Here is a 22,564-nt window from a genome sequence, read left to right as displayed (position 1 = left end):
CAACTAAAAGCTTATCTTTCTTGAGGGATAATGCTATGAAATATATGTTCATTTTTAGCATTATCAAAGTAATAATAATAATAATAATAATAATAATAATAATATTAATATTAATAATAATAATAATAATAATAATTGATATTGATATTAATAATAATAATAATTGATATTGATATTAATAATAATAATAATTAATATTAATAATAATAATAATAATAATAATAATAATAAAAGGAAAATGATAAAAATTACCTAAGGGCTATGCTAAAATATACCATATCTATTTTAATTTCATATTATAATTTAAACATGTCATAAATAATATTAATATCAAATTTTTGAAAAAAAAGTTAATATTAAAAAAAATATTTTTATTGGCTAATTTGTGCCCTAAGGGCACACGATAAGAAGGATTAAAAGTGCTTAAAATTTTCGTTTATAATTTAAAATTCATTTATTAAACTCATTTATTTTTATTTATACATAAATATTAATTACAGATTACATCAATTTTGGAAACCTATAATTCATTGATGGTTCTTATCATATGCTCTTGGGGCACTAATCAGCTTTTCCCGTAAATTAATTGAATAAATTGATAAACCTAAATATGGTATGGTTTTTGAAGCTTTTTTCATAATAAAATTACTTAACGTGTTTTATTAACGACCAGGGGTTTTATTCGTTTTGGATTGGGTTTTCATTATTATACATTATTATATTATTATTATTATTATATATATATATATATATATATATATATATATATATATATATATATATATATATATATATATATATATATAAATACAAATACTACCCCATAGTCTATACTCCATAGTCCATAGTCCATAGTCCATCCATACTATATATAAAACGTGCTACTTTTATCCATTGTTTTTCTTAGTGCCCGAATCGTATCGTTTTGTAAACCGTGTAGTCGTAAATATAAGACAAGGTCATCACAGTTTCCGCGATCCATCAGTCAACAATTCGCTCCGATTACCGTAACCCTAATTTACTATCGTCAATCAACAATGAGTGAGCAATTGATTCCCGCGTTACTCGACGAAGTTATTAACTCCGACTTCAATGCATCGGGATCTTCGTCATCATCTGTAATTTCTGCTTCAAAATTAACCTTAGAGAATAGTGGAGCTTCGATTTACGATGACGATGAAGATGACGGCGATGTTTGCCAGATTTGTTCTAATCCTGGTGAAGACTTACGGTATTCGTGTGTTTGTAGCGGCAGTATGAAGTTCGTTCACGAGGATTGCCTTTTAAAGTGGCTTAATCACAGCAACGCTCCCAAGTGTGAGGTTAATTTCTGACCTAATTGTATTATTAGTTCTTAATTTAAACCACTATACCGATAATGTAACTGATTTATATGATCTATGTTGCTTGTGTAAGAAATTCAATAATCTACTTTGATAGATATTATAGACTTTTTTGCTCAGTTGGTCCCTCTATTATACCCCAAATCGCTAGTTTGGTCCCTCGATTTTTAATTTGGCAATCAGAGTACCTGAGTTATTTTGATTTTGCAATTGGCGTCCTTCCGTCAACTGGACATCCAAATCGAACGTTAACTCCCATCACGTGAGTTACACGTGATGGGTATTATCGGAATTAACTTAAGTTTTTGGTATTTAATAAACCCAAACGGGTATGGTCCCCCACTTTCATCCACCTCTTTTCACTCTCCATCCCTCCAATTACTGTTACGACGAACAAAACCCTAAAATCAAAATTGATTATAAATGGATGATTCATGGACTATTCGTACATCAGAAAATGATCAAAAAGATATCGATCAATTATACGGTATGGTTTATGCACCCTAAAGCTCATAATTCTGCAGAACCCTAAATATTATTAGTTAATTGTTTTGTTAACTTTATTTTTTTTACATTTTTCAGAGGTATACCCTGATTTGTTCACGGTTGTGTTACATCATGGTGGATATTTTAGAGTGGGTAGTGAAGTTGTGTACACACAAGGTAAAACTGACTACATTGACTTGTCTACCAATTCTAACTTCACTTTTATCAGTGACAGACAAAAGGTAATAATTACTTGTTTAATTCATATTTATTTACATTATATTTGTTAATGGTTAAATAGTTTAACTTTTATTACTTTATGCTGTTAGGGTTTAATACAAGCTGTTACAAATGTGTTTCCTTGTGCTGAGCATAGACACTGCCTTAGACATATTCATGGGAATATGAAAGGCGATTTTAGGGGTGTTGCTTATAAGAATCACTTGTGGAGATGTGCCAGTGTAACAACAGTTCCTGAGTTTGAGCAGGCTATGCAACAATTGAAGGAGTTTGATAATGAAGCTTTTGTTTGGTTAGCTAAAATTCCTGCCCATCAGTGGGCAAGGAGTCATTTTACAGGAAGGGCTGTATCAGATGTCTTGCTCAGTAACATGTGTGAGTGTTTCAACAGATGGTTAGTTGATGCACGTGACAAACCCATAGTTACAGCTTTAGAATACATCCGAGAATATTGCATGAAAAGAATTGTTAATGTAAAGATCAACATTTCCAAGACTAACGGCCCTTTAACACCTGCAGCCACCAAATTGTTTGAGAAAATCAAATCTGAGGCTCACCAGTGTACTGTCTTATGGGGTGGAAATCAAAGGTACCAAGTGAGTGGAAAAGTTAATCAATATGTTGTGGATATGGAGACTAGGTCATGTGCTTGTAGAAAGTGGGAACTAACAGGATTACCTTGTAAGCATGTGATTGCAGTGTTTTATAACATGTGTGAAAATGGTTTGGAAATTGGTGAACCAGAAACATGGGTTCATACAGTGTATTTGTTAAATACATGGATCAACACTTATCAATATACCATTGAGCCATTGAATGGGAGAAGCTTATGGCCAAAGGCAGAAGGCATGTTCAAACTGGTATCACCAAAGAATATTTCCACACCTGGTCGTCCAAAAAAGAAAAGAAGGTTGTCAAAAAATTAGGTTGATGACATTGGTGATAGTGGTAAACTTAGCTCTCAAGGTATGTTCATTTTATTTATTACTTACATCTAGTACCATTTCAATTAATATGGTATTTATTTTGTTAATATTTATAGGCAAGCTAAAGAAGTGTGGCACATGTGGTACTTATGGACACAATAAGAGAGGCTGTACAGATGAGAAGAAAAGAAGTGGGAATGTGGATAACAAGTGGACAAAAAAGACAGTGAAAGAAAAGCTATCTCCTTCAAAGAAGACAATGGAAGTTGGAAAAGGGAAGAAGAAGATGTGAATGTTGGTGGTGGTTTGTTTTTTATCATGTGTTTTATGTTTAGTTAAAACTTGTTATGTAACTTGGTACAATGTTAGTATTTTATTATGGTGTGTTGTTGTCTTTTGGTAACTTTAAGCACTTTGGTACAATGTTGGTGGTTTGTTGGCATCACATTTGGTAACTGGTACTATGTAGTCTTTTGGTACAATGTATGACATTTGGTAATGCTTATGTTTTTTATATCACTTTAGTTACAATGTATTGTATTGTCTTGTGTTTTTTGGTTACAATGTATGACTTTAGTTGCAATTTATTGTATTGTCTTGTGTTTTTTGGTTACTGAAATACAGAAAAAAAACAGATGCAAAATTGAACAAAAGAATCTTCAATCCATTACCATTACCATTCTACAAAGTACAGAATACATGCTTTCACAAAAAACAAACAAACTACACCACAATTTCAATGACTGAAAAAATAAATACCAAACACAATCCAGCTAAGTATACACATCATCTTCTAATTCGTCTCTCTTTTTTCTGCATCTTTAAGCTTTTCATCAACTTCAATTTTGGCATTCATAAGTGTAGCTAGGGCATTCATTGTATTTGGAGGATCATACCAAGCAAAGAAGTCGCACCTTGTGATCTGAGCAACAACAGAAACATGAAATGCTAGAAATTATTTCATAAAATTCGAATCAACATAAACATTCTTACCTTTTTTTCACAAGTATAGAATCGACGTCCAGGGTTAGATTGAGTGCCAGAAATTCGAATTACACAAGGTCGACCACACCAGCATTCCATTGTTAACGATTTTTAGCTCCAATTTTAGATTAATACGGTATGCAAAAGAACTAGGGTTTCAATTGAGAAGAGTGGAAAGAGGTGGATGAAAGTGGGGGACCATACCCGTTGGGTTTATTAAATACCAAAAAATAAAAATTAATTCCGATAATACCCATCACGTGTAACTCACGTGATGGGAGTTAACGTTCGATTTGGATGTCCAGTTGACGGAAGGACGCCAATTGCAAAATCAAAATAACTCAAGTACTCTGATTGCCAAATTAAAAACCGAGGGACCAAACTAGCGATTTGGAGTATAATAGAGGGACCAACTGAAAAAAAGTCGATATTATATTATACTCCCTAGGATTAATTTGGCGCGTGATTTTATAAATTTAAAAAATCATAGCTGAAAACTACTATACTGTATATGTACATATTTGTGTATATATAATAATAATAATAATAATGTAGCTGATGATTTATATGATCTATGTTACTTGTGTAAGAAATTAAATATTAATCTACTTTGATTGATATTATACTCCGTAGCATTAAGCTAGCTAGGTAAGTTAACATGGCTAATTTGGCGCGTGATTTTATAAATTTTAAATTTCATAGATGAAATTTTTACTATTCTAACTAATTACTGCTTGAGTGAACGTGTTAGAAGGCAGAATAGTGATACTGTACTGATCCTTATTTATTAGAAAAATTTAAACTGAGGGCTAAGAGAATATAAAAACTACGATTTTGAACTTTACAGTTACGTAGTACTACTATTTTTCTTTGGATATGAGAAGTTTTATTGTTGCATGCCTGTTGTCAAAATTTATTACATTAACTTGAATGTGATAGAGCTTTCAAACATTATATTTGGTGAAAGTTATTGTTTTTTAAATTGTGTAGTAACTGGTGTTGTTGTGTGCTTGTTTGACAGATTTGCAAACATCCATTTTCATTTTCACCTCTGTATGCAGAGAATACCCCTGCAAAACTTCCTTATAACGAGTTAGTAATTGGGATGTCAATGAAACTCTATCATGTGCTGCTGTTCGTTCTGCGTGTCACTCTTACACTTTGGGCGTGGCTTGTGATCGTGCCCTTGCTTACTTTCTACTTTTGGCGCTTATCATTCGCTACTAGCATTAATCAACTTCTAACGAGTTATTACTTCTGTAATGCTTTTCTTACCAACTGTGTGCATGGATTCTTACTCTCTGCTAGTATCATTTGCATATCTTTCGGGGCTGTATCATTGAGTGATTATTTTAGACCTTTACTAGAAATTGGTGGTGATAGAGATGATGATGATGATGAAGGAGATATAAACGGTGCTCGTGTTGACAGACAAAACCAAAATTTTAATGGCGGTGGAGAACAGGAAATTGATGTTGAGGCTCGTGTTGAACAAATGTTTGATGTTTTGGATGATGAGGAAGATGCAGACAATGGCCCACTTGCTGGAGCTCGTCAGTTGATTAAAAGATTTGCAGAAATTGCAGATTGTATTGAGGTTGGTGTTGAACAGATGATTTATGATTTGGATGTTGAGGAAGATGAAGACCATGTCACATTTGATGAGCTACTTAATCTTTTGGTGGCGACTGCAAATCATGTGAGCACATCATTTTTTTATTTTTATTTTTTTCATTTTTTATGTGTATTTATACCGATTTGGACCTGCTGTGTGTGAAAGTTGTCATCTCTTCCTTTCCATGATGTTCCATCTGTTTTACAACTTTCTTGTATTTTCTTTTCTGCAGGTTATTATTTGGAACATGATATTTCTTTTTAGCATGCTATTTTTCCCATTTCATCTGGGACGAGTTATGCTCTATCTTCGGTCATGGATATTATCATCTGCTACAAACCCTGTGTTGTCAACAGTTGTACCACTTACAGAGCAAGTGTGTTTGGCCAATATTACATTGAAAAACGCATTGTCAGTTACGAATTTAACATCTGATTACAGCCCAAATGCTAGTGTGTTTGGCCATATTGCAGATATTTTAGAAACAATTGCAACTGAAGTTATGGAGTCATCAAAAAATCTCACAACTACTCCCCGAGAAACTATTTGGGCGTCCTTGATGTCTAATAGCACAACTCTAGCTGTTGGCTATACATATATTTTCTCGCTTGTCGTTATCTACTTTGGAACTGTTGAAGTAATTAGATACATTAAAGGAGAGCCGTTGATCACGGGCTCTGTTTGTAAGCAGTTTATGACAGCAATGAAACATTTGGCGACAATGATAAAGGTGGTCTTACTTTTGGTGATTGTGTTAGGGCTTCTTCCTCTGATGTATGGATGGTTGCTAGATATATCTACTGTAATGATGTTTGGCAAGACAATTGCTCAAAGAGTTGACTTCTTTTTTACGTCTCCAGTAGCAAGCTCGTTGATTCATTGGGCTGTAGGGATTGTCTACATGTTACAAATATCTGTATTTGTTACCCTCCTTAAAAGGGTATGTATCTGATAGCCTTTTTCTTACTAGAAGTGTCAAGATGGTCGGGTCAGGTGGTATGCTTAATGGGTTTGGGTCAAGATGAGTACTTTTAAGTGCCAACACTATCTTGTCCGTTTTTTGGTTTTTTAACATACTAATAATGCATTAAATGTTAGTTTCAAAAACTATGTTATCAAGATAACACCAAACCTCTCTCTAAATAAAACGATTTAGGACATAAGCATTTGTATACTCTAGACCCATTTACCCAGGTGTTAATCCAGTTCATTATAGCTACTATATATTCTTTTCTACCTGTTTGACAATTTATTATACAATTACGCATACAATTGTCCCAGTTTCATATAAATGGGTTGAAATTGTCACCTTTATGTTATACATATTTAATGATTTGATTTTGATTGTGCAGGTTTTGCGTAATGGAGTTCTATCTTTTCTGCGGGACCCAGCGGATCCTAATCACAATCCCTTAATTGATGACCCATTGCACAAACATGCATATAGGGTTCTGCTATCAGTTGCTGTTTACGGGAGTTCAATAGCAATTCTTGTATTTCTACCAGTTAAACTTGCCTTGCAAATGGCTCCCTCCATCTTCCCTCTTAATATCTCGTACGCCTCTGTTTTTTCATGAACTTTTTTTTTTTTTTTTTTGGTATTAATTTAGGGTTCTTTACTTCTTTTGCTTATAGATTCATCATTTTGCTATTGCAGGTTATCTGACCCATTTACTGAGTTCCCTGCTAAAGTGCTTCTCTGTCAAATATGCATTCCATTTGCTATCAAGGATTTCAGGTTGCGGGCAACAATCAAGTCACTGTTACATTATTGGTTTGCTGCTGTTGGTTGGGCACTCGGCTTAACTGATTTCTTATTGCCAAGACCTCGGGTCAATGTTGGTCAACAAAATAGAAATCAGGATCCCGTAAGGCATCAACGATCTGATTCAGAGTAAGATGTCACAGAAATTGATTTTACCACTTATATACTTCAATACACAATTATCTTATATTTTATTATGTACCCTTACTTTTTTAGGAGGTCTGGATTTGTGATTTCCATTGTGTTGCTTTTGTTGGCTGCGTGTATGACACTTCTAATATTGAATTCCGTGCTAATAATGGTGCCGATCTCGATTGGACGATCACTGTCTAAAGCAGTTCCCTTTTTCCCCATCACACATGGCATGAAATGCAACGGTAAGAAGTTTAACTGAATTCCTGTTTGGTTATGTGCAGAAATCATTTTTCTAATTGTATATTTACTTTCTTGAAACTTATCTCCTTGAATGCTCTACTACTTCTTGTATGTAATTTGATTATTTAGTTTGACCTGGAAATAAGTAAGTGACCCTGTAAATCTCTTTGAATGCTACTTTTACAGATCTGTATGCCTTCATTATTGGAAGTTATGTCATTTCAACGATGCTGGCTTATTCAAGGATTTTCATTGATGAAATCAGAAAAGAGAGAGCAACAGTTTTTCTAGATCAATTTTGGAAGTGGTGTACCTGTTTTGTCACTAGTTCTTTATTTTTGTCAATTTTGGTAAGAAAGATCTTACCTTTATTTTTTTTTCTTTTTTTCTTTTTCTTTTTCTCTTCACCTCATTTAGCATCATTGTTTTTAATTTGTTGCAGATTTTCGTCATCCCTGTGTTGATTGGACTGGTTTTTGACCTATTAATAATCGTACCAATTCGGGTCTCTGTGGATGAAAGCCCTGTTATTCTGTTGTATCAAGATTGGGCTTTTGGAATCATTATTCTTAAGATCTGGACTCAATTGGTAGATGACAGGTGGTGCGTAAAGTTAGAGAGAGTGAGAAGAAGTGGTTTTTTAAGGCTGCAAGGTGTTTGGGTGCTACAAGAGATTATTATCCCTATTGTCATGAAGCTGCTAACTGTTCTATGTGTCCCTTACGTTTTAGCTAGAGGGGTATTCCGGGTATTTGCGTACCCATTAATAGTTAACTCGGCTATCCTCGGTGTTTGTTTGGCGTTGTTGTGTGCCAAAGGATTGTGTGTGTGGTACGCGAACCTCCATAACTCCATTAGAGATGACCGCTATTTGATTGGTAGAAGAGTCCATAACCTAGGAAAAGTTTAGTTAGTTAGAATTACATTGATAGGCAAGCAAATGAAGGTCATTGTAATTTTGTGAATATTATTTGCTGAAGGGTAGACAGTATAGAAGGCAATTAATTGCATAAATATCATATCATTTGCCTTTAAAACAGGGTTAATATGTGACGTAACTCATTATCTTGCAGTTTGTAGACAAGGTTTATTGATGATTAGGGTGGTACATTACAATTTACAAGAGACTACAATTATGAGATGACTTATTTACACACTTGTATCGATTTGTGTAACTGTATTTACACGCATTTTTTCCATCTCTTTCATTTTATTATTATTTTTTTTACGAGGAACCCCCTAGCGACGAGCCATAATGGCTCCCCTCTAGTTGGTAAACCCCGGGTAAACGGCAAGCCAGGCCTCCACCGCTACCAGGCAAAGCATCCTCTAGTCAATTAGTCACTAAATGGAGCTCGCCCCAAGGTATTTTGTCTTGAAGGGAATCGAACCCGTGACCTCTTGCTTCATTGGAAGTCCTGGTGGCCACCCAGGCTATGCCTGGATGGTTGATCTCTTTCATACCTCACTTGTGGGATTGAGTATTGTGTGTTGTATTTATCTGCAGCTTGTGATCAGTTATTCAAAGCGTTTTTTGGGCGGTCAATGAGCCGTTAACTAGGCCTAAAACTTATTGTTGTGTTCACTTATTGAACTATTGAACTGTGTGGATTCCGGATATCCAAATCTGATGTTATGTATGGATGTACCTTTGAACCAAACAAAGAATTTCTTGACAATCTGTAGACCTAGTTGACCGCTTCTTTTTTGGAAGGTCATAGTTTGCTAGGTTATTTTTCAAGAATGCAACCCTTGGTAGCTTAGTTAGACAGAGAGGAACCGTTCCATTTAAAACGCTCTCTTGTTTGAAAATATATTTTCGTTTTATGTATCAATACATATATAGATATGGATTTAGGATTAATTACACACATCAGATCTAGCGAATGCATGATGTTGTGCACTGGATATATTTAAAGTTCATCCATAATGACATAGCAACTTACTACTAGTTTGATAGGTTGCTATCTGCATTTTTGTTCAGATTGTTAGGATATTAGGACCCAAACAACGCAAGTGATTCTTTAAGATCACTCACCCACTTAATGAACGAAAGAATATAAATGCGAAAATGTAAATCGACACAAGAGATAACGTGGTTATATGCAATCGTTGTGATTGCTTTAGTCCACGGACCAACTAGAGAATATATTTCAGTAAATTTGTGGTGTGTTACAATGAGATATAATGAGCTCAATTTATAGGAGAACAAGAACACTTAAAAACTACAAGGTGTAGTGACCCGAACTTTTCCATGTTTATATATATTAATTGAGATTGATATTTACATGATTAAATGTTTCCAACATGTTAAGCAATCAAACTTTTTAAGACTTGATTAATTGAAATATGTTTCATATAGACAATTGACCACCCAAGTTGACCGGTGATTCACGAACGTTAAAACTTGTAAAAACTATATGATGACATATATATGGATATATATATAGTTAACATGATACTATGATAAATAAATATATCATTAAGTATATTAACAATGAACTACATATGTAAAAACAAGACTACTAACTTAATGATTTTTAAACGAGACATATATGTAACGATTATCGTTGTAAAGACATTTAATGTATATATATCATATTAAGAGATATTCATACATGATAATATCATGATAATATAATAATTTAAAATCTCATTTGATATTATAAACATTGGGTTAACAACATTTAACAAGATCGTTAACCTAAAGGTTTCAAAACAACACTTACATGTAACGACTAACGATGACTTAACGACTCAGTTAAAATGTATATACATGTAGTGTTTTAATATGTATTTATACACTTTTTAAAGACTTCAATACACTTATCAAAATACTTCTACTTAACAAAAATGCTTACAATTACATCCTCGTTCAGTTTCATCAACAATTCTACTCGTATGCACCCGTATTCGTACTCGTACAATACACAGCTTTTAGATGTATGTACTATTGGTATATACACTCCAATGATCAGCTCTTAGCAGCCCATGTGAGTCACCTAACACATGTGAGAACCATCATTTGGCAACTAGCATGAAATATCTCATAAAATTACAAAAATATGAGTAATCATTCATGACTTATTTACATGAAAACAAAATTACATATCCTTTATATCTAATCCATACACCAACGACCGAAAACACCTACAAACACTTTAATTCTTCAATTTTCTTCATCTAATTGATCTCTCTCAAGTTCTATCTTCAAGTTCTAAGTGTTCTTCATAAATTCCAAAAGTTCTAGTTTCATAAAATCAAGAATACTTTCAAGTTTGCTAGCTCACTTCCAATCTTGTAAGGTGATCATCCAACCTCAAGAAATATTTGTTTCTTACAGTAGGTTATCATTCTAATACAAGGTAATAATCATATTCAAACTTTGGTTCAATTTCTATAACTATAACAATCTTATTTCAAGTGATGATCTTACTTGAACTTGTTTTCGTGTCATGATTCTGCTTCAAGAACTTCGAGCCATCCAAGGATCCATTGAAGCTAGATCCATTTTTCTCTTTTCCAGTAGGTTTATCCAAGGAACTTAAGGTAGTAATGATGTTCATAACATCATTCGATTCATACATATAAAGCTATCTTATTCGAAGGTTTAAACTTGTAATCACTAGAACATAGTTTAGTTAATTCTAAACTTGTTCGCAAACAAAAGTTAATCCTTCTAACTTGACTTTTAAAATCAACTAAACACATGTTCTATATCTATATGATATGCTAACTTAATGATTTAAAACCTGGAAACACGAAAAACACCGTAAAACCGGATTTACGCCGTCGTAGTAACACCGCGGGCTGTTTTGGGTTAATTAATTAAAAACTATGATAAACTTTGATTTAAAAGTTGTTATTCTGAGAAAATGATTTTTATTATGAACATGAAACTATATCCAAAAATTATGGTTAAACTCAAAGTGGAATTATGTTTTCTAAAATGGTCATCTAGACGTCGTTCTTTCGACTGAAATGACTACCTTTACAAAAACGACTTGTAACTTATTTTTTCGACTATAAACCTATACTTTTTCTGTTTAGATTCATAAAATAGAGTTCAATATGAAACCATAGCAATTTGATTCACTCAAAACGGATTTAAAATGAAGAAGTTATGGGTAAAACAAGATTGGATAATTTTTCTCATTTTAGCTACGTGAAAATTGGTAACAAATCTATTCCAACCATAACTTAATCAACTTGTATTGTATATTATGTAATCTTGAGATACCATAGACACGTATACAATGTTTCGACCTATCATGTCGACACATCTATATATTTCGGAACAACCATAGACACTCTATATGTGAATGTTGGAGTTAGCTATACAGGGTTGAGGTTGATTCCAAAATATATATAGTTTGAGTTGTGATCAATACTGAGATACGTATACACTGGGTCGTGGATTGATTCAAGATAATATTTATCGATTTATTTCTGTACATCTAACTGTGGACAACTAGTTGTAGATTATTAACGAGGACAGCTGACTTAATAAACTTAAAACATCAAAATATATTAAAAGTGTTGTAAATATATTTTGAACATACTTTGATATATATGTATATATTGTTATAGGTTCGTGAATCAACCAGTGGCCAAGTCTTACTTCCCGACGAAGTAAAAATCTGTGAAAGTGAGTTATAGTCCCACTTTTAAAATCTAATATTTTTGGGATGAGAATACATGCAGGTTTTATAAATGATTTACAAAATAGACACAAGTACGTGAAACTACATTCTATGGTTGAATTATCGAAATCGAATATGCCCCTTTTTATTAAGTCTGGTAATCTAAGAATTAGGGAACAGACACCCTAATTGACGCGAATCCTAAAGATAGATCTATCGGGCCCAACAAGCCCCATCCAAAGTACCGGATGCTTTAGTACTTCGAAATTTATATCATATCCGAAGGGTGTCCCGGAATGATGGGGATATTCTTATATATGCATGTTGTTAATGTCGGTTACCAGGTGTTCACCATATGAATGATTTTTATCTCTATGTATGGGATGTGTATTGAAATATGAAATCTTGTGGTCTATTATTATGATTTGATATATATAGGTTAAACCTATAATTCACCAATATTTTTGTTGATGTTTTAAGCATGTTTATTCTCAGGTGATTATTAAGAGCTTCCGCTGTCGCATACTTAAATAAGGACGAGATTTGGAGTCCATGCTTGTATGATATTGTGTAAAAACTGCATTCAAGAAACTTATTTTGTTGTAACATATTTGTATTGTAAACCATTATGTAATGGTCGCGTGTAAACAGGATATTTTAGATTATCATTATTTGATAATCTACGTAAAGTTTTTTAAAACCTTTATCTATGAAATAAAGGTTATGGTTTGTTTTAAAAATGAATGCAGTCTTTGAAAAATGTCTCATATAGAGGTTAAAACCTCGCAACGAAATCAATTAATATGGAACATTTTTAATCAATAAGAACGGGACATTTCAGTTGGTATCCGAGCGTTGGTCTTAGAGAACCAGAATTTTGCATTAGTATGTCTTATCGAGTTTGTTAGGATGCATTAGTGAGTCTGGACTTCGACCGTGTTTACTTGAAAAATGATTGCTTAACAAATTTTGTTGGAAACTATATATTTTTAACATGTGAATATTATGTGATATATTAATCTCTTAACGCGTTTGATATTATGTGATAGATGTCTACCTCTAGAACAAGTCCCATTGACTCACCTAATAATAATGAAGAGTCAAATGTAAATTGGAATGATTCGTGGACTGATTCACAAGTTCCCGAAGAGGAACCGGAAGAAGAGTCGGAACCGGAAGAAGAATCGGAACCGGAAGAAGAATCGGAACCGGATGAAGAAATAGAACCGGTGGGGGAAATAATAAAACGGTTAAGTAAAAGAAAATCCTCAACCAACCGACCAAGGTTAATTATGGTCAATGGTGTTTCCGCCAAGGAAGCAAAATATTGGGAGGATTACCAATTCTCCGATGAATCGGATTCCGACGAGAATTCCGATGATGTTATAGAAATTACCCCAACTGAATTTAAAAAGGCAAAAGAAAATAATAAGGGAAAGGGCATAAAAATAGAGAAATCTAATTCCAACCCTGATGAACTTTATATGTATCGTCAACCCCCGAAGTCCTTAAGTTGTAACAATGACCCGGGAACCTCTAAACCACCAGGTTTTTCTAAACCAATGTGGATCACGACGGCTCGTATTAGGGGAACATCATATATCCCTAGAAACTTGGCAAAACGAACCAAAACCGAAGAAGAAGAAACGAGCGAGTCGGAATAAGATAGTTGTATTCGTGTGGTGTAATATATGTAATATAGTGTGCTTATGCTTTATGATATATGTAAAAATTGCTTGTATTAATAAGTATTTTTTTATGAATCTAACTCTTGTCTATTTTACAGTTTAAAAACACAAAATGGATAGACAACCCAATATTTTAAGAGACCTACCCGGAGACATGATTGATGAAATCTTGTCTAGAGTCGGTCAGAATTCTTCGGCACAACTATTTAAGGCGAGATCAGTTTGTAAGACATTCGAAGAACGTTCCAAGAATGCCTTGGTTTATAAAAGGCTTTCGTTCGAAAGATGGGGGATATCACATTGGGAAATCCATAAGTTACGATGTGTTTACTTTGACGCATATATTGCGGGGAACCCAAATGCTATTTTACGCAATGGGTTAAGAAATTATTTTGACTCAATATATCCGAATATTGGACTTCGTGATTTAGAAAAAGCAGCTAACATGCAACATAAAGAAGCATGTTATGCTTACGGATTAGTAATGTTCGCTTCTCACCAAAGTGAGAACAAGAACATCGGCCTACAACTATTAAACAAAACGTTCCCACAAGTGACGGAGTCGGTAATTGGGGTAAGAAATAAGGTTTTTAGATTGTTACGGGACTGTTGGACATTACGTAACCCTCGTCCCTTTGACGACGTTACAACACGCTGTCTTATCAACGGCCATAACGGTTATGTTTCACAAGACCAAGGATGGGAAGTAGTCCTAGTAAAACCAGAATGCATGACTTGTTTCTGGACGTATGAATTACGTGTCTTTATTGCCTTTGCTGAACGACTTGTGTACTAGCTAGAATTATCTTCACAACTATCTTGTATCAAAGTTATTGTGTGCTATATTTCATGCTTTATGTAAAATAAGCGGTATTGTAAGTTTGTAAAATATTGTGTAAAAGTTTGAACGCGAAATATTATTATAATCAGTTTTTCATATAGAATTGTAGTAGTTGAATTGTATATTAGCTACTAAGTATGAACTTAACGGGTAGGTACTACCCGAATTTAAACTTATAAAACGCTAATATGAAGAAAAAGCTTTTATAAATGAGTTCATATTATGCTACGAAATACTATTAACTACTCTTAATATTCTGTATGATTAACTTGTTCCATTTAACTATTTTGAAGGAAATGGCACCGACTACTCGACACACCGTGAATATGAATGAAGAGGAATTCCGTACTTTTCTAGCTTCAAACATAGCCGCAGTACAGGCTGCGCTACATACCAACAATAACATTGGATCTAGCAGTACAGGAAATCGTGTAGGATGCACCTACAAAGAATTCACTGCCTGCAAACCTTTGGAATTTGATGGAACCGAAGGACCGATCGGATTGAAACGGTGGACCGAGAAGGTTGAATCGGTATTTGCCATAAGTAAGTGTACTGAAGAGGACAAAGTGAAGTACGCTATGCATACCTTCACAGGTTCTGCGTTAACATGGTGGAATACCTATCTAGAGCAAGTGGGACAAGATGATGCGTACGCACTACCGTGGTCAGCATTCAAGCACTTGATGAACGAGAAGTACCGTCCCAGAACCGAGGTCAATAAGCTCAAGACAGAACTTAGAGGGTTACGAACCCAAGGATTTGATATTACCACGTACGAAAGACGATTCACAGAATTGTGCCTATTGTGTCCGGGAGCGTTCGAAGATGAGGAAGAGAAGATCGACGCGTTTGTGAAAGGATTACCGGAAAGAATCCAAGAAGATATAAGTTCACACGAGCCCGCCTCCATACAACAGGCATGTAGAATGGCTCACAAACTAGTGAACCAGATTGAAGAAAGAATTAAAGAACAGACTGCTGAAGAGGCCAATGTGAAGCAAGTCAAAAGAAAGTGGGAGGAAAACGGTGATAAGAATCGCCAATACAGCAACAACAGCAATTACAACAATAATCGCAACAATTATCCCAACAATCGCAACTACAACAAATGGCCCAACAACAACAACAACAACAACAGCAACTACAACAACAATCCCAACAACAATAATAACCGCAACAGCAACAACAATCAGAAGCAGCTATGCCAAAGGTGTGAAAAGTATCACTCGGGGTTCTGCACCAAATTTTGCAACAAGTGTAAAATAAATGGTCATAGCGCGGCGAAGTGTGAGGTCTACGGACCAGGGGTTAATAGAACGAAAGGAACAAATGGTGTCGGAACGAGTAATGGCGGAGCAAGTAGTGTCGGAGCAAGTTATGCCAATGTAGTTTGTTATAAATGTGGAAAACCGGGCCACATTATTAGAAATTGCCCGAACCAGGAGAACACGAATGGACAAGGCCGCGGAAGAGTTTTCAATATTAATGCGGCAGAGGCACAGGAAGACCCGGAGCTTGTTACGGGTATGTTTCTTATTGATAATAAATCTGCTTACGTTTTATTTGATTCGGGTGCGGATAGAAGCTATATGAGTAGAGATTTTTGTGCTAAATTAAGTTGTCCATTGACGCCTTTGGATAGTAAATTTTTACTCGAATTAGCAAATGGTAAATTAATTTCAGCAGATAATATATGTCGGAATCGAGAAATTAAACTGGTTAGCGAAACATTTAAGATTGATTTGATACCAGTAGACTTAGGGAGTTTTGATGTGATAATCGGTATGGACTGGTTGAAAGAAGTGAAAGCAGAGATCGTTTGTTACAAAAATGCAATTCGCATTATACGAGAAAAAGGAAAACCCTTAATGGTGTACGGAGAAAAGGGCAACACGAAGCTACATCTTATTAGTAATTTGAAGGCACAAAAACTAATAAGAAAAGGTTGCTATGCTGTTCTAGCACACGTCGAGAAAGTACAAACTGAAGAAAAGAGCATCAATGATGTTCCCATTGCAAAAGAATTTCCCGATGTATTTCCGAAAGAATTACCGGGATTACCCCCACATCGATCCGTTGAATTTCAAATAGATCTTATACCAGGAGCTGCACCAATAGCTCGTGCTCCTTACAGACTCACACCCAGCGAGATGAAAGAACTGCAAAGCCAATTACAAGAACTTTTAGAGCGTGGTTTCATTCGACCAAGCACATCACCGTGGGGAGCTCCTGTTTTGTTTGTCAAGAAGAAAGATGGTACATTCAGGTTGTGTATCGACTACCGAGAGTTGAACAAACTTACCATCAAGAACCGCTACCCACTACCGAGAATCGACGACTTATTTGCTCAACTACAAGGCTCGTCTGTTTATTCAAAGATTGACTTACGTTCCGGGTATCATCAAATGCGTGTGAAAGAAAATGTTATTCCAAAGACTGCTTTTAGAACACGTTACGGTCATTACGAGTTTATGGTCATGCCATTTGGTTTAACTAATGCACCAGCTATGTTCATGGACCTTATGAACCGAGTGTGTGGACCATACCTTGACAAGTTTGTCATTGTTTTCATTGATGACATACTTATTTACTCAAAGAATGACCAAGAACACGGTGAACATTTGAGAAAGGTGTTAGAAGTATTGAGGAAGGAAGAATTGTACGCTAAGTTTTCAAAGTGTGCATTTTGGTTGGAAGAAGTTCAATTCCTCGGTCACATAGTGAACAAAGAAGGTATTAAGGTGGATCCGGCAAAGATAGAAACTGTTGAAAAGTGGGAAACCCCGAAAACTCCGAAACACATACGCCAGTTTTTAGGACTAGCTGGTTACTACAGAAGGTTCATCCAAGACTTTTCCAGAATAGCAAAACCCTTGACTGCATTAACGCATAAAGGGAAGAAATTTGAATGGAATGATGAACAAGAGAAAGCGTTTCAGTTATTGAAGAAAAAGCTAACTACGGCACCTATATTGTCATTGCCTGAAGGGAATGATGATTTTGTGATTTATTGTGACGCATCAAAGCAAGGTCTCGGTTGTGTATTAATGCAACGAACGAAGGTGATTGCTTATGCGTCTAGACAATTGAAGATTCACGAACAAAATTATACGACGCATGATTTGGAATTAGGCGCAGTTGTTTTTGCATTAAAGACTTGGAGGCACTACTTATATGGGGTCAAAAGTATTATATATACCGACCACAAAAGTCTTCAACACATATTTAATCAGAAACAACTGAATATGAGGCAGCGTAGGTGGATTGAATTGTTGAATGATTACGACTTTGAGATTCGTTACCACCCGGGGAAGGCAAATGTGGTAGCCGATGCCTTGAGCAGGAAGGACAGAGAACCCATTCGAGTAAAATCTATGAATATAATGATTCATAATAACCTTACTACTCAAATAAAGGAGGCGCAACAAGGAGTTTTAAAAGAGGGAAATTTAAAGGATGAAATACCCAAAGGATCGGAGAAGCATCTTAATATTCGGGAAGACGGAACCCGGTATAGGGCTGAAAGGATTTGGGTACCAAAATTTGGAGATATGAGAGAAATGGTACTTAGAGAAGCTCATAAAACCAGATACTCAATACATCCTGGAACGGGGAAGATGTACAAGGATCTCAAGAAACATTTTTGGTGGCCGGGTATGAAAGCCGATGTTGCTAAATACGTAGGAGAATGTTTGACGTGTTCTAAGATCAAAGCTGAGCATCAGAAACCATCAGGTCTACTTCAACAACCCGAAATCCCGGAATGGAAATGGGAAAACATTACCATGGATTTCATCACTAAATTGCCAAGGACTGCAAGTGGTTTTGATACTATTTGGGTAATAGTTGATCGTCTCACCAAATCAGCACACTTCCTACCAATAAGAGAAGATGACAAGATGGAGAAGTTAGCACGACTGTATTTGAAGGAAGTCGTCTCCAGACATGGAATACCAATCTCTATTATCTCTGATAGGGATGGCAGATTTATTTCAAGATTCTGGCAGACATTACAGCAAGCATTAGGAACTCGTCTAGACATGAGTACTGCCTATCATCCACAAACTGATGGGCAGAGCGAAAGGACGATACAAACGCTTGAAGACATGCTACGAGCATGTGTTATTGATTTCGGAAACAGTTGGGATCGACATCTACCGTTAGCAGAATTTTCCTACAACAACAGCTACCATTCAAGCATTGAGATGGCTCCGTTTGAAGCACTTTATGGTAGAAAGTGCAGGTCTCCAATTTGTTGGAGTGAAGTAGGGGATAGACAGATTACGGGTCCGGAGATTATACAAGAAACTACCGAGAAGATCATCCAAATTCAACAACGGTTGAAAACCGCCCAAAGTCGACAAAAGAGCTACGCTGACATTAAAAGAAAAGATATAGAATTTGAAATTGGAGAGATGGTCATGCTTAAAGTTGCACCTTGGAAAGGCGTTGTTCGATTTGGTAAACGAGGGAAATTAAATCCAAGGTTTATTGGACCATTCAAGATTATTGATCGTGTCGGACCAGTAGCTTACCGACTTGAGTTACCTCAACAACTCGCGGCTGTACATAACACTTTCCACGTCTCGAATTTGAAGAAATGTTTTGCTAAAGAAGATCTCACTATTCCGTTAGATGAAATCCAAATCAACGAAAAACTTCAATTCATCGAAGAACCCGTCGAAATAATGGATCGTGAGGTTAAAAGACTTAAGCAAAACAAGATACCAATTGTTAAGGTTCGATGGAATACTTGTAGAGGACCCGAGTTCACCTGGGAGCGTGAAGATCAGATGAAGAAGAAATACCCGCATCTATTTCCAGAAGATTCGTCAACACCTTCAACAGCTTAAAATTTCGGGACGAAATTTATTTAACGGGTAGGTACTGTAGTGACCCGAACTTTTCCATGTTTATATATATTAATTGAGATTGATATTTACATGATTAAATGTTTCCAACATGTTAAGCAATCAAACTTTTTAAGACTTGATTAATTGAAATATGTTTCATATAGACAATTGACCACCCAAGTTGATCGGTGATTCACGAACGTTAAAACTTGTAAAAACTATATGATGACATATATATGGATATATATATAGTTAACATGATACTATGATAAATAAATATATCATTAAGTATATTAACAATGAACTGCATATGTAAAAACAAGACTACTAACTTAATGATTTTTAAACGAGACATATATGTAACGATTATCGTTGTAAAGACATTTAATGTATATATATCATATTAAGAGATATTCATACATGATAATATCATGATAATATAATAATTTAAAATCTCATTTGATATTATAAACATTGGGTTAACAACATTTAACAAGATCGTTAACCTAAAGGTTTCAAAACAACACTTACAAGTAACGACTAACGATGACTTAACGACTCAGTTAAAATGTATATACATGTAGTGTTTTAATATGTATTTATACACTTTTTAAAGACTTCAATACACTTATCAAAATACTTCTACTTAACAAAAATGCTTACAATTACATCCTCGTTCAGTTTCATCAACAATTCTACTCGTATGCACCCGTATTCGTACTCGTACAATACACAGCTTTTAGATGTATGTACAATTGGTATATACACTCCAATGATTAGCTCTTAGCAGCCTATGTGAGTCACCTAACACATGTGGGAACCATCATTTGGCAACTAGCATGAAATATCTCATAAAATTACAAAAATATGAGTAATCATTCATGACTTATTTACATGAAAACAAAATTACATATCCTTTATATCTAATCCATACACCAACGACCAAAAACACCTACAAACACTTTAATTCTTCAATTTTCTTCATCTAATTGATCTCTCTCAAGTTCTATCTTCAAGTTCTAAGTGTTCTTCATAAATTCCAAAAGTTCTAGTTTCATAAAATCAAGAATACTTTCAAGTTTGCTAGCTCACTTCCAATCTTGTAAGGTGATCATCCAACCTCAAGAAATATTTGTTTCTTACAGTAGGTTATCATTCTAATACAAGGTAATAATCATATTCAAACTTTGGTTCAATTTCTATAACTATAACAATCTTATTTCAAGTGATGATCTTACTTGAACTTGTTTTCGTGTCATGATTCTGCTTCAAGAACTTCGAGCCATCCAAGGATCCATTGAAGCTAGATCCATTTTTCTCTTTTCCAGTAGGTTTATCCAAGGAACTTAAGGTAGTAATGATGTTCATAACATCATTCGATTCATACATATAAAGCTATCTTATTCGAAGGTTTAAACTTGTAATCACTAGAACATAGTTTAGTTAATTCTAAACTTGTTCGCAAACAAAAGTTAATCCTTCTAAATTGACTTTTAAAATCAACTAAACACATGTTCTATATCTATATGATATGCTAACTTAATGATTTAAAACCTGGAAACACGAAAAACACCGTAAAACCGGATTTACGCCGTCGTAGTAACACCGCGGGCTGTTTTGGGTTAATTAATTAAAAACTATGATAAACTTTGATTTAAAAGTTGTTATTCTGAGAAAATGATTTTTATTATGAACATGAAACTATATCCAAAAATTATGGTTAAACTCAAAGTGGAATTATGTTTTCTAAAATGGTCATCTAGACGTCGTTCTTTCGACTGAAATGACTACCTTTACAAAAACGACTTGTAACTTATTTTTCCGACTATAAACCTATACTTTTTCTGTTTAGATTCATAAAATAGAGTTCAATATGAAACCATAGCAATTTGATTCACTCAAAACGGATTTAAAATGAAGAAGTTATGGGTAAAACAAGATTGGATAATTTTTCTCATTTTAGCTACGTGAAAATTGGTAACAAATCTATTTCAACCATAACTTAATCAACTTGTATTGTATATTATGTAATCTTGAGATACCATAGACACGTATACAATGTTTCGACCTATCATGTCGACACATCTATATATTTCGGAACAACCATAGACACTCTATATGTGAATGTTGGAGTTAGCTATACAGGGTTGAGGTTGATTCCAAAATATATATAGTTTGAGTTGTGATCAATACTGAGATACGTATACACTGGGTCGTGGATTGATTCAAGATAATATTTATCGATTTATTTCTGTACATCTAACTGTGGACAACTAGTTGTAGGTTATTAACGAGGACAGCTGACTTAATAAACTTAAAACATCAAAATATATTAAAAGTGTTGTAAATATATTTTGAACATACTTTGATATATATGTATATATTGTTATAGGTTCGTGAATCAACCAGTGGCCAAGTCTTACTTCCCGACGAAGTAAAAATCTGTGAAAGTGAGTTATAGTCCCACTTTTAAAATCTAATATTTTTGGGATGAGAATACATGCAGGTTTTATAAATGATTTACAAAATAGACACAAGTACGTGAAACTACATTCTATGGTTGAATTATCGAAATCGAATATGCCCCTTTTTATTAAGTCTGGTAATCTAAGAATTAGGGAACAGACACCCTAATTGACGCGAATCCTAAAGATAGATCTATCGGGCCCAACAAGCCCCATCCAAAGTACCGGATGCTTTAGTACTTCGAAATTTATATCATATCCGAAGGGTGTCCCGGAATGATGGGGATATTCTTATATATGCATGTTGTTAATGTCGGTTACCAGGTGTTCACCATAT

The 22,564-nt window shown here is 34.7% G+C and overlaps 2 protein-coding genes across 2 annotated transcripts in view; both read left to right on the top strand.

The window, feature by feature from the left end:
- The window catches only part of LOC139842758 (uncharacterized), a 46,111-nt gene extending 40,355 nt beyond the window's left edge, over positions 1-5,756 (top strand). Inside the window, exons 3-5 of the mRNA XM_071832866.1 lie at positions 67-138; positions 1,142-1,322; positions 5,001-5,756. Of these exons, the coding sequence (XP_071688967.1) occupies positions 67-138; positions 1,142-1,322; positions 5,001-5,756 (1,009 nt within the window). The remainder of the gene's footprint in view (positions 1-66; positions 139-1,141; positions 1,323-5,000) is intronic.
- On the top strand, positions 5,596-8,782 carry LOC139845368 (probable E3 ubiquitin ligase SUD1). Its single transcript, XM_071835629.1, has 7 exons — positions 5,596-5,678; positions 5,827-6,534; positions 6,947-7,149; positions 7,252-7,488; positions 7,576-7,736; positions 7,921-8,084; positions 8,177-8,782. Exons 2-7 carry the CDS (start codon positions 5,842-5,844, stop codon positions 8,642-8,644), a joined length of 1,926 nt encoding a protein of 641 aa, XP_071691730.1. The 5' UTR covers positions 5,596-5,678; positions 5,827-5,841; the 3' UTR covers positions 8,645-8,782.
- Positions 8,783-22,564: the final 13,782 nt, after the last annotated feature.

Source organism: Rutidosis leptorrhynchoides, chromosome 4 (assembly GCF_046630445.1).
Source record: "Rutidosis leptorrhynchoides isolate AG116_Rl617_1_P2 chromosome 4, CSIRO_AGI_Rlap_v1, whole genome shotgun sequence".
NCBI classification, from domain to species: Eukaryota; Viridiplantae; Streptophyta; class Magnoliopsida; order Asterales; family Asteraceae; genus Rutidosis; species Rutidosis leptorrhynchoides.
This window is presented reverse-complemented; position numbering and strand designations above follow the sequence as displayed.